At 46.0% G+C, this 14,026-nt stretch overlaps 1 protein-coding gene across 1 annotated transcript; it reads right to left on the bottom strand.

The window, feature by feature from the left end:
• Positions 1 to 4,076: 4,076 nt before the first annotated feature.
• On the bottom strand, positions 4,077 to 9,159 carry kcnk1b (potassium channel, subfamily K, member 1b; the record flags this gene model as incomplete). Its single annotated transcript, XM_084458908.1, has 3 exons — positions 4,077 to 4,351; positions 5,385 to 5,780; positions 8,805 to 9,159. The coding sequence occupies 3 exons, from the start codon at positions 9,157 to 9,159 to the stop codon at positions 4,077 to 4,079; spliced, it is 1,026 nt and encodes a 341-aa protein (XP_084315034.1).
• Positions 9,160 to 14,026: the final 4,867 nt, after the last annotated feature.

Raw genomic sequence — 14,026 nt, 5'->3', positions numbered from 1 at the left:
GGAGCGAGTCCGAACACAGCTACAGACAGGTAATAGGCTGGGTGGCTGGATAGTGCTACCAAAGAACTCTAGAAAGTAAATTGTAGGTAGTTATAAATAATAGTGTATCTCTTCTCTCCTGTCTGGGTTCATGTCTCTTCAGTTCCTGAGACGGAGATGAAAAGACAGATGGTAAAATGAGTGGAGAAGAGAGCATCCATCAAAGACTGATAGTTACCGGGAGAGAGAGAGATAGAAAGAGAGAGAGAGTAAAGGGCAAGATGAAAGAGATAGAAAGAGAGAGAGAGAGAGAGAGAGAGATAGAAAGAGAGAGAGAGATAGAAAGAGAGAGAGTGAGAGAGAGATAGAAAGAGAGAGAGACAGACAAAGAGAGAGAGTAAAGGGCAAGATGAAAGAGAGAGAGAGAGAGAGAGAGAGAGAGAGAGAGAGAGGTAGAAGAGAGGAGTGTGATGACAGCTCTCACCAGAGTCAGAGCCAGAGAAGGTACAGTAATTGGTAGAGACAGCATGTCGGTAACTGGGCAACTGGTATTAGATTCCTGCTCTACAACATCAGGATGCTCAACAGGTGCTCATCCAGGCCCTGTCATCTCCTCCCTGGACTACTGCCACTCCCCTGGAACCTGTCCAGAAAGCTGCTGCTCGCCGGGTGTTCAACCACCTCAAGTTCTTCCACACAGCTTCCCTTCAACGTTGCCTACACTGGCTCCCTGTAGCGGCTCACACCCAGTTTAATACTCTGGTACTAGCCTACAGGGCGATGAAACCTCCAGGTCATAGTCAAGCCCTACACCCCCTCCCGACCACTACGCTCTGCTACCTCAGACGACCGGTTGCTCCGTCGCTCCGAGGCCCCTGCAGTCGATCGACACGGTCACGGCCCTTCTCTGTCCTGGCCCTGCAGTGGTGGAATGAGCTGCCCGCTGACGTCAGGACAGCAGAGTCGCTGCCCATCTTTCGACGCAGTCTGAGAACTCATCTCTTCAAGAAGTACTACAACGATCCTCCCTCTTAAGCAACTATTGTATTTTAGATGGCTATTCTTCACTTTGCCTTCAGCACTAGATTATGCTCTTAGTCACTTGTTTTAGAAAGGCGATGCACTTATGACTTCTGGCAAGTAGTAGTACACTGACCTTTCCTACAGTAAATGCAATTATTTGTAAGTCACTTTGGATAAAAGTGTCAGCCAAATGACTGTAATGTAATGTAATGTTGCTGGGAGGACATCAAATGTCACTACATTTTTTAAGAATGTGTCTTTTAATACACTATAACAGCAATCACAAGACAGAGAAAACAGAGCAATGCACCTTTATGCAGAAACATGGTTGAGTTAGTACAGTACATAATACACCACACAGTACTGCGTCAACAATAAAACCACTGCAGCATATCTATGTATTTAATACTAGAACAATCTGTAGATGTATAGCACTGTAAAACCATAATATGGAATTGTTGGCAAGGATGAAATACCTGTAACTGAAATTCTCCTTTTCAGGGAATTAACAATGAACAAGTGTAGGCCTAGCATTGCTTACTTAAAGGCTATTCAAAACATTCTACATGTTTTGTTAATCTGGGTTCAAATACAACAGCCAAGACAGTTTTAAGCAGTTTAGAATGTTAGTAGTTCTAGAATGTCTACCTGTTCTTTAGAACTACAGTTTTAGAACTGAGAAGGCAGCTTCAAAACCAACATTCTATCCTTTTTATTTTCATTTTTAAAACTTTAATTAAGTTGAATTAAATGTTTATCAATACATTTTAATACTTAAAAAAAAACTGTCTGGGCTGTTGCAGCTTCAACGGTTTGTGCTATGACCCCTTCATGAGGAAGGGATGAGAGAGCTGAGAGAGAAGCCAGAACATTCTAGAACTCTGTAAGAAGCCAGAACATTCTAGAACTCTGTAAGAAGCCAGAACATTCTAGAACTCTGTAAGAAGCCAGAACATTCTAGAACTCTGTAAGAAGCCAGAACATTCTAGAACTCTGTAAGAAGCCAGAACATTCTAGAACTCTGTAAGAAGCCAGAACATTCTAGAACTCTGTAAGAAGCCAGAACATTCTAGAACTCTGTAAGAAGCCAGAACATTCTAGAACTCTGTAAGAAGCCAGAACATTCTAGAATTCTGTATGACAGACACAGAGTTCTGCAGATACTGTACTGTATGTTCATACCAATAGACAAACAAGCAAATAATGTCCCCTTATGTACAGAATGAATCATTAATTCAGTTTAACCAGTTTGTAATTACAATATGTTAATAGTTACAGGACTCATCTGCAAAAGAGCTCTTGGTCTCAGCATGACTCCCTGTCGAACTAAAGGATAAATAAGAAGTGTATTGACCATCACATAGTGTTTCTGACCAGACGGACGGACATCCCAGAGATGTTCAGACTGTTAACTGTCCCTGTTAAACTGCTCCTCACCTGTACTTCACACACAATCACCTCCAACAATTACAAATACACTTTTTGTAAACATCCTTCATTGTATCTTTTAAAAATAGAGCTCTTCTTTGTAAAATATGTTACAAATTGTTTCAATTTGTGTTTTAAATATAGATCTGCCAATATTTTTTTACTGCAGAAGTCTTGTCAGAGAGAGAGCAGTCATGGCGACTACAAAAATATTTTTTCTTCCAAATATCCTTGTTTGCATCTTTCTGTGCTTGTTTGGTATGTGTTTCTGAAAACAATCAAGTTTCCATGGCACCTAAATCTCACTGTTGATGGAGTAGTGCCACTCAATCTGTCCAATGACCTGTGGTCCGGTCACTGATGATGCAATAAGGGGTCAACCCTTTTCTTGTTCTCCTTTCAACCCTAAACATTTTTGAAAACCTGACCCTGACCTGCTCTCCCTTCTTCACACACACACACACACACACACACACACACACACACACACACACACGCACACACACGCACGTCCCTTTTCAGACACGCCAGTAAATATGGTGCTAATCAACTAACACACCTAAACTCAACTAAGATAACACTGCAGCCTGTGAGAGTGGACGCAGCACAGCAGCTAACAGACGTCTTTACCGTGGTCTTCAAGACACTCAGGATGAAATATCTGTTACACCCGATACTGTTTAGCACACAAATGCTCACTGCTCCACAATGGCTGTAGAACAACCCTTAGGCGGGCTCTACACCCACTGAGCAAAGACACGTCTAAAATACGTCTTTTAGATGTCTTTTTTGTCTTTGTCGGACGTCCAAAGACATCCAATTAGGAGCCAGAATGAATGTTTTTTTTTTACGTTCAGATATTGAACCCGTTTTGCACGTCCACAGACGTCTTAGAGGGGTCCAAGCCAGACGTGTGAATATTGAGGGGTCCAGCAGACGTACAAACGGGGTTCAGGACCGACGGACGTTATTAAGACATGATCTGAACGTCTCCCTGACGTTGCGTGTTTGCTGGGCAGTGGGACCCGAATGACACAACAGCACTATGTGATATTAGATATTCTCAGACACCACCATAAATGACCAGCTAGTGATGCTCCATACTTGTGCAGCAGCGGTTCTACAGTCTGAGACCACAGGGGGGCGCTGTCGAGGGGAGGTATTCTTACCATGGAACTAATGGAACAAATTCCTATCAAGAACAGACCTATATAGATATACACATTACAGTACATATGTGTTACATGTATTTGCTGTTACAAATGAACATACATCTCCCAGTTATGCCACGGAGCCGGATAGATTGTTTGCATGTTTATCATTACAGTAGAGTCACTAGCCTCCCCTTGTTGCTATGGGGATAATAGCATACTCGCGGAGCTAACAGTGTGTGTGCTCAAGCTTGTCTGAGTGCTTCCTGTACAGCGAATCAAGCTTGTTAGAGTGCTTCCTGCTTCAGAGGCGTGTGGGCTAGTCAACGCTGCTGCGACTCTCCCTAGGAATGGATGGATGACCCCCCCCCCCCACCTCCACCCTCTCCTCTCCCCCCTCTCCCTCTCCTCTCCCCCACTCTCCTCCCTCTATTCAAGCATCTTCTTCCATCCCTCCGTCACAATCCCTCCATCCGGGCTTCCCCGTCCGTCCGTCTAGGCGATCATGAGGTCGTCCCCACCGGGCGAGGCCAGGACGGGGGCGCCGATGGCGGGCTCCGCCTTCTCCCGGCGCAGCGAGTAGGAGGAGGAGGAGGGGGCGCGGTGGAGGACGGAGGTGAAGGAGAGGTGGTCGTGCTCCAGGATGGGCAGGCGGTCCTGGGGCTTCTCCTTCTTCAGGTAGAACATCTTCCTCAGCTGCTTGAGCTGCTGGAGCTCACAGAAGGTCTCCAGCACCACCAGCATCACGATGAGACCCAGTAGCAGGTAGACTGGGAGGAGGGTGGTGGGAGAGAGAGGGAGAGATGGACAGAGAGAGAGAGAGAGAGAGAGAGAGGGGGATAGAGATGTTATTATATAATAAGATGTTATTACATAATAATCTATTACACAGAAGGTCAGTAGCACCACCAATATATAACACTCAGACCCAGGAACAGACTGGACGGAGGGATGTAGGAATGGAGTCAAAGAGGGAGGGAGGAGAGAGAGAGAGAGAGAGAGAGAGAGGGGGGGGGGACAGACAGAGAGAGAGAGAGAGAGATAGGGGTGTGTGTGGACAGGCATCTGAGGAATGAATCAAACTACTCATTATAGGACCACAGATTGATGGTCATCCATGGATAAATAGTTACCATCTACTCACAGCCTCCACCACACACACACACACACACACACACCTCCTCACAGACTCCACTACATACATACCGTACACAAATACACACACCTCCTCACCGTCAAATACGACCACAGTTTGAGCTCTGTGACTAGCACAGTGTGGTTCCCATGGTAGCGTCTCATTGGCCTAGTTTCTAACTCACCAGCAGCACAGTGACACCAGATCACATGACTCTGACTGAAACTGAGACCAGCAGCGGAGGTAATAGCGGGGTTTCTGGCGTGTAGCAGTGACCCATTATCATCATTAGGGGGAGTGAAAGAGGGAGAGACAGAGAGAGAGAGAGAGGGAGAGAGGGAGAGAGAGAGAGAGACAGAGAGAGAGGGAGAGAGAGACAGAGAGAGAGAGAGACAGAGAGAGAGAGAGAGAGAGAGAGAGGGAGAGAGGGAGAGAGAGAAAGAGAGAGAGAGAGAGATTATCAGCATAGCTATTGATCTTCTGAGAAATGTCTCTGTGTTTTTTTTGTTTTTTTTTCTGAAATTTATTTCAGATTTTATCCCACTTTTCACGCAATTTGGTAGCCAATCACACGCAACCTACTGTCCATTTGTCCCCTGTCACTGCTATGGAGGTCCGTCACACAACCTCTCTGAAATGGGGGTAGAAAGTTGCACTTAAAGACTCACTGGTGATGCCCACTTTGTAGAGCTCCCTGAACCTCTGGTTGAAGGACTCTCCAGGAACGTAGTCCCCCAGGCCGATGGTGCTGAGCGAGATGAAGCAGAAGTAGAAGGACTCCAAGAAGTTCCAGTTCTCCTCCAGCACCGAGAAGATGGCCGCCGGGATGAGGAAGAAGCAGGAGGCTGCCAGGACGGCGAGCAGCGTGGCGTGCACGAGGGCCACCAGCGGCTTGGACAGGCCCCAGCGCGTGTGCACGTACGTGATTGGCCGGCGCGTGCTGAAGACCATGATCCTCTGCACCATGGCGGTGAGGAAGAGGAGGGTGAAGGGGATTCCGATCACAGAGTAGACGATGCAGAAGGCCTTGCCTCCGTCCGAGAGGGGCGCCGTGTGACCATATCCTGGAGACGGAGAGAGGAGAGATATGAGTGATATACCCTGTATCCTGACCAGGGAGAGAGAGAGAGAGAGAGAGAGAGAGAGAGAGAGAGAGAGAGAGAGAGAGGAGAGATATGAGTGATATACCCTGTATCCTGACCAGGGAGAGAGAGAGAGAGAGAGAGAGAGAGAGAGAGAGAGAGAGGGGGGGGGGGGCATGCGAGTGATATGATCTGTATGAGCCATATTTCATCTATTTCATTCATTCATACACTGCATTGTAACTTTGCATTGTATTTTATTTTTCCTGCATTTTGTTTTAAATGTCCTTTTTTACATTTTGTTTTATATGACCTTTTATGTGTTTCTTGCACTTTATCTTGATGCTTTTAATGTCTCATGTAAAGCACTTTGCATTGTCTTGTTGCTTAAAATGGTGCTATATAAATACATTTGCCTTGCTTTGCCTATTTATCATTTACCCATTTGCAATGGTTCCTCTGTAACACTATTCTTGCTCCAGGTTCGCACAGAGAGAGAGAGAGAGCTGAGTGAGAGAGAGAGAGAGAGAGAGAGAGAGAGAGAGAGAGAGAGAGAGAGCTGAGTGAGAGATGGGTAATACTCTATATATCCTGTAAATACGGAGAGGTGAGATGAGTGACGTATGCGCCCACACCTACACAAATGAGAGATAAATAACATTTCCGGGTATAACACACACACACACACACACACACACACACACACACACACACACACACACACACACACACACACACACACACAAAGATAAGGGAGGAAGCAAACAACCTACCACAATAATCGTACTACTCAACTTCCTTTTCTCTTGTCTAACTGAGAGAAGCTGTACAGCACCAACAGCCCAGCAAGACAAGAGAAGCAGAAGGTCCAGAGCTCTGCAGACCGCTGCATGACACTCTCATGACAAGATGACGTCTTGGTAATAGTGTTCAACATACCATGGTCCTTCAACAAGAACATGCTAATGGACATCAGTTTGTCTACCACTACTAACAATAGTAGGCCTAAGTGAAATGTCAACAACTTGACTTTGATAATAATATATTCTGTTCTACAAACGTATATCAGTCCCCCTCAATTATTCTAATAAATTCTTGATCAGTGCATAACCGAAAAACAAGGATATGTCAAATCGCATATCAAGTGTCACATGACACATGTGATTCACAGTCATTGGCAGACACTTGGCTTCCAGTGTAGCAGTATATTCCGGATCGAATGACTGGTGAATTCATGATGTGCTTGACACTTTCTTTTTACCTTCCTTGGATCAGTGAACCCGCGTTCTCACTCGCTACTGTAAAATTAAAACATCAGTTGAGGTATAGCCTTACCACCATAGTCTCACCATGACAACTAAAGCTGAGTGTTGGACCGGTAGGTGACTTTAGGTATGTGTGATGTCAACAATAGGTCACTAGCTTGTTCAACCAGATGGTTGGCCCATAGCCGCCACCCTGTAGTTGCAAACAACACCTGCTGTCTGTTGTTGGCTAAACAAAGAGGGGACAAGTTGTCTTTTGTACCTGTGTTGAAACGGCGTTGGAAAATGTACTTTCAATTGACTGAAACTTGAAAAATGTTAACAGCAACAGCTCTGTCTGAGGTAGTCTACTGTATTTGAAACACTTTATACGGCCACTTTTGTAACCTGAGTGGTTATAACACAACATGGGTTTTTACAGGCTTCAAGTTGAAACCTCACAGATAACTGCTTGTCTGATCTGATATACCTGTGCAGGCCAAAGTTCTACAGGAAGGAGGAATGAGTGTGTGTGTGTGTGTGTGTGTGTGTGTGTGTGTGTGTGTGTGTGTGTGTGTGTGTGTGTGTGTGTGTGTGTGTGTCTCACGCAGATTTCCGGGAGGCCCCCATCATCCCTCAGCAATAGACTGATCTGATTGGCTGAGGCCCCAACCGAGTGATACTCAGGTGCGTCATTGCTACTGATGATAGGCTAACGATGGCCTAACATTACATGACGATGAAATTATGTCGCCTCAGTCTAATAAGGGTTTATTTGAAAAGGGGGCCTCCACAGAAAATGTTGCCTAGGGCCTCCGATAGTCTAGAGCCGGCCCTGTGTGTGTGTGTGTGTGTGTGTGTGTGTGTGTGTGTGTGTGTGTGTGTGTGTGTGTGTGTGTGTGTGTGTGCACTGCCCTGCCGTGAGAGTCTCACTAGTGTGGCTGTGCGTTTTGCGCAACGTTGGCTAAGATAAGAAAGTATGAGTTCAAGTGAATCTCAGGAGTGTTGCTGTGCTCTAGATCTGAGCTGTAGAGAGGGCACTGGATGTGAGTGAATGAATGAATGAATGAATGAATGAATGAATGAATGTCAGTGTGATATATGACTAGCATTATAAAATGACAAGCCATAAGGTGTATTGATTGTGCTGTTCATTGAAATGCCTGGATATTTATTTTGAGGGATTTTAAGGACGCTCTGCTCTTCTCGATTGCAGCCTACAATCACATAGCCTACTGAATCTTTGGACAATAAAGATAGTAGAGGGCATTTTGAGAAGGTCATGCCATGTTGATGGTAGGCTCAGGTAACCTGCTGTCTCAAGCTGGTGTACTGTTTCGCGGAGGGATACAGTGGCCACATTTCAACGTTGCCTGGCCTGAAACTGAAACCAAACTGCGAAAACACCGACATCTCATGGGCTTAAAATACAGCCATATAAGCGTAGGTCTATCAGTCAAGAAGCCCCTACAGTAGGCCTACAACCCATGGACTATTTTGGGGAAACGTTAATTAGGCTATAGCTGTATGTAGGCTATAGCTGTCGCATTGGGCATCGCGTAGGATAGCTACTATAGGGTGTTTTTAATGTAATGCCTAGGATATAGACTATTATTCGGTAGGGTGTTTTTAATGTAATGCCTAGGATATAGACTATTATTCGGTAGGGTGTTTTCAATGTAATGCCTAGGATATAGACTATTATTCGGTAGGGTGTTTTCAATGTAATGCCTAGGATATAGACTATTATTCGGCCACTCACCTGTGGTCGACAACACTGTACTGGAAAAAAACAGTGCAGAGGTGAAGTCCCAGTTCCAGTTCGCAGACGCGTTATTGAGGATAGAGACCCCATAGTTACTGGCCTCCAGGGCTTTCTCCAAAAACTCCTCCAGGCGTGCCTCGGTCAGACAGTCATTGTCATCCAGGAACTGCTGCTTTATGGTCCTGAGAACCTGTCTGAGACGGTCTTCATACGGCAGCTCCACCGAGGAGAACACAACAGCCCCGAATATTAGATACAGAACGTATCCTAACACTAAAAACAAAAAGTACCACGTCGATTTATGGGTCTGGATCAACCGCACGCAAGAATGACTGGTGAGCGATTGTAGCATTTTCAAAGAATTATTATTGTTACAATGTTAAGCTTTATAAACAACGCGTCTACTGAATCAACGCATCCACTGTGAAGCCGGTCCGTCTATTTCCAACCGTGACTCACTCTGTAGACAAGGACCATCCAGCCGGTCTGATTGGCTCTCCTTCCTCCCGAGGGTTTGAGTTCCTCTCCCTCGTTGTCCTTCTGTCTTTATTCAGCTCACTTTCGCCAGACCCATTCAGAGCCAGGCTGGGTGATGTGGCGGGGAGGCGAGGGAGGTGTGTGACGTATGTTTCCATCCTCTCTCTCTCTCTCTCTCTCTCTCTCTCTCTCTCTCTCTCTCTCTCTCTCTCTCTCTCTCTCTCCACCCAGGTAGAAACAGACTGCACAGCCATCGAGACCAATGCAGTGAAACTGGTGTCGGGGTGTGAATGTCTAGCAGGCGATCATGGTCGAGAAAGGGTGTAGTGAAACTATTAGGTGTCCTGTAGGAGATGACAATGGCAGTCACAGCAGGTATAGGCTATTTCCACACCAAATCACATTGGCATTTTCCCAGCTTTCATTTTAATATAACTCCCGTGCCTTATCTTGCCAGCGTGCCGTATCTTGTTTAACATCATACCTATCTTGTCTTGCTCTTTGAACCTGCAAAGACACGTTCCTCTGAGTGAGAGACCCTTATGGACCCTACCACCAAATAAGAACATTCTTATTTCTTGTAAGTAAATTATCCAACGCATATTCTTGATACATTTCTTTGCAGCCTCTCATCGGCACTTTCATCGTCTTCTCTCTCCCTCTTCTCTCTTTCACTTCTCTCTCTTTCCTTCTTCTTTTCTCTCTCCCTTTCTCTCTCTCTCTCTTTCTCTTTCGTTTTCTCTCTCTCTCTTCCTCATCCTCCCTCATTCTGCCTCTCTGCCTCTGATAGGATGTCTCTATGGCAGTAAACCTTGTTCAAAACCGCTAGACTGACACCAGACAGCAGCAGAGACAGCAGTAGTCATAAGTAACCTTAAAACTTACTCCTTTAACCCTTTCGATACGACCACGTCACCGGCAACATTTTAAAAAATATCTAACAAATATTTAATAATATTAAAAAAATATCTAACAAATCAAAAAAAAATCCTCACTCCAACAATTGCTGAAAGCTGAGAAACTGCGCTTTCTAGTATTATAGGGAAAATCCAATTAATATTCGAAATGTTGTCACTGTATTTTCAGGGTTAAAATAAGGCGCTACTCTACAGGAAAAAGAGGGCCTTTGTGGCTCAGCGCAGAGAAGAGGCCAGGGGGAGTTGAAGAGGGAGCTGCGAAAGGCCCAAGAAAAGCTCCAGATAGAGGGTCCAGAGGGTCCAGAGTGAACCTGAGCTGAGCAGCATCAGGGAAGTGTGCGAGGGGATGAGGAGAATCACAGGGCTGGGTACGTCAGGCCCAACTGTGGAGAGAGGAGTCAAGAACGTGCCAGTGAGCTTAACCAGTTCCTTAACAGGTTTCACGCACCTCCCACCCCCACCCCTGTGAAACTAGAACGCAGCCGGACCCCCTCCGCCCCTGCCCCCCTCCGCCCCTGTGAGGCTAGTAGGCTGTTCAACGCCCCCGCCTCTGCCCCCCCCCCCCCCCCACACACACACACACACCCCGATCAGACCATTCATCACAGAGAGTTAGGTAAGGGGCGAACTCCAAAGGCTATAAATCAAAAAGGCCCAAAAAGACTGAATTAGCCCCAGGGTGCTCAAGGAGTGTGCGAGACAGCGTGCATCGTTCCAGAGCCCAAAAAAGCTTGTCCCAGCGTCCTCAGTGACTACAGGCCAGTGGCACTGACGTCTCATGAAGGTATTCGGGAGACTGGTTCTGAGCCTGGCAAACTGTGCCACATGCAGTTGTCTGATTGGCCAAGTAAAAAATATAGTTGAAGTGTGATAAATATGTAACGTTATCTAAAAATACAGTGAAGAAACACGACGTGGAGCTACAAATGCACCCAGTAGCCTAGCCTGTTTGAGCCCAAGCGGAGCCTCCATCTACGTAGCTTACGTGCTGCTGTCTGTCAGTCAGCAAGCATTGTCAAGGAGACGGCCCACACCACAAGCGAGAGTACAACATGCAAATCAGAGGCGCTGCCCTGACTGACTGATTTATTGAGCGACCGTCTTTTTGGCTGGCTGAACCGAAAGTTTAACGACGCTAGCTTGCGTTAATGTTCCTCCAGCCACCTAAAAAGTGCCAGTCAAAGCAACAGCAAATGCAACGAAATATCAGTTATGTATAGGACTACAATAGTCCTAGGGACTCTCCCCAGTCTGACTACAGTAGTCCTAGAGACTCTCTCAGCCTGACTACAGTAGTCCCAGAGACTATCCCCAGCCTGACTACAGTAGTCCTAGAGACTCTCAGCCTGACTACAGTAGTCCTAGAGACTATCCCAGCCTGACTACAGTAGTCCTAGTAGTCCTAGAGACTCTCCCCAGCCTGACTACAGTAGTCCTAGAGACTCTCCCCAGCCTGACTACAGTAGTCCTAGAGACTATCCCCAGCCTGACTACAGTAGTCCTAGAGACTCTCAGCCTGACTACAGTAGTCCTAGAGACTCTCAGCCTGACTACAGTAGTCCTAGAGACTCTCCCCAGCCTGACTACAGTAGTCCTAGTAGTCCTAGAGACTCTCCCCAGCCTGACTACAGTAGTCCTAGTAGTCCTAGAGACTCTCCCCAGCCTGACTACAGTAGTCCTAGAGACTCCCCCCAGCCTGACTACAGTAGTCCTAGTAGTCCTAGAGACTCTCCCCAGCTTGACTACAGTAGTCCTAGTAGTCCTAGAGACTCTCCCCAGCTTGACTACAGTAGTCCTAGTAGTCCTAGAGACTCTCCCCAGCCTGACTACAGTAGTCCTAGTAGTCCTAGAGACTCTCCCCAGCCTGACTACAGTAGTCCTAGTAGTCCTAGAGACTCTCCCAGCCTGACTACAGTAGTCCTAGAGACTATCCCAGCCTGACTACAGTAGTCCTAGAGACTCCCCCCAGCCTGACTACAGTAGTCCTAGTAGTCCTAGAGACTCTCCCCAGCTTGACTACAGTAGTCCTAGTAGTCCTAGAGACTCTCCCCAGCCTGACTACAGTAGTCCTAGTAGTCCTAGAGACTCTCCCAGCCTGACTACAGTAGTCCTAGAGACTATCCCCAGCTCTACAGTAGTCCTAGTAGTCCTAGAGACTCTCCCCAGCTTGACTACAGTAGTCCTAGTAGTCCTAGAGACTCTCCCCAGCCTGACTACAGTAGTCCTAGTAGTCCTAGAGACTATCCCCAGCCTGGCTACAGTAGTCCTAGAGACTCTCCCCAGCCTGACTACAGTAGTCCTAGAGACTCTCAGCCTGACTACAGTAGTCCTAGAGACTATCCCCAGCCTGACTACAGTAGTCCTCCAGAGGCTCGTCTTATCTGTTCATCAGCTTCTCTCAGGCAGAACAAAAGGAAGCGTCATTCTCACAGAAACAAGAGGGACCAGTTGATCTGTGGACATCAGCCAATCTAGCAGTAGCCTACATATTTAAACCAAGACTAATACACTTCACGACCCAACACATCCTGCTTTACCTCTTCCCTGTTTGTGATGTCACATGAGGAAGTGAAAAGAATTAGACCACAGTAATTTAGGGAAGGATCCCGTTTACAGGTACATGTAGATCATTCACCTGAGAGTAAACAGAAAGAGGATCTAAAAACTTCCCTTATTACTTATCGTCCGCTTGCTTTGAATGCAAAAGTCGTCATTGGTTGGTCGGCCACAAGCCCACTTCTGCTTTTGCAGAAAGCCCCTAGTGTACAGTGCTAGTGTATAGGTACAGTCCTAGTGTATAGTACAGTGCTAGTGTATAGGTACAGTCCTAGTGTATAGTACAGTGCTAGTGTATAGGTACAGTCCTAATGTATAGGTACAGTCCTAGTGTATAGGTACAGTGCTAGTGTATAGGTACAGTCCTAGTGTATAGGTACAGTCCTAGTGTATAGTACAGTCCTAGTATATAGGTACATTCCTAGTGTATAGTACAGTCCTAGTATATAGGTACAGTCCTAGTGTATAGGTACAGTCCTAGTGTATAGTACAGTCCTAGTGTATAGGTACAGTCCTAGTGTATAGTACAGTGCTAGTGTATAGCTACAGTAGGTAGTACTTTGTTATCCGTCACCCGATGAAAGGGACTTCAGATCGACCCCCCTGGCCACTTTTCCACCACATGGTACCGGCTCAACTCCACTCTACCCGCCTTTTTTGGTTTTCCATCGAGAAAAAGTTGTGAATAGTACCTGGTACTTGAATAGTACCTGGTACTTGAATAGTACCTGGTACTTTTGTGGGAATGTCTCCATTGAGGTTACAAGCGAGATGAGGCGATATCAAAAGGTCACGTTAAAACACTGACAGGAAAGAGTACTACATTTTTTAAGCTTTGCAGGGCTGGATTTCATTCACTTGGGCTCTTCAGGGAATGAAATTCAAGTCTCACCACTGTGTTTTGTTTTCCTACTTGACTGTTGTTCTAACTTTGTAGTTCGTTCCTCTAGAATCAGTCTGTTAAAACTACAAATTGTTCCTGTGTGACATCACTTCCCTGTCCTCTTCATCCTGAAACTATGTCACTTCCTCTTTCACGTTATAAACTATTGCTTTCGTTCCCCAGTCACTCACTCTTGCCTGGATTCACTTCCTGTGCTTGAGTCCGACTTGCAAATCGTAACATAGAATAAACTTATTGTCTTTGTTTGAAACCAGCTTGACCGACCACTCAGCGTGTTCTTTGAAATCTAAACTAAACCAAGTAAGATTTTTAATTTACACATTCCATTTCAAGCATCAGGGAAGGGGGAATCGTGGAAGTTGATA

The sequence above is a fragment of the Borostomias antarcticus genome (assembly GCF_949987555.1).
Source record: "Borostomias antarcticus genome assembly, chromosome: 25".
In the NCBI taxonomy this organism is placed as follows: domain Eukaryota; kingdom Metazoa; phylum Chordata; class Actinopteri; order Stomiiformes; family Stomiidae; genus Borostomias; species Borostomias antarcticus.
The sequence above is the reverse complement of the archived record's forward strand: the minus strand, read 5'-3'. Positions and strand labels throughout refer to the sequence as shown.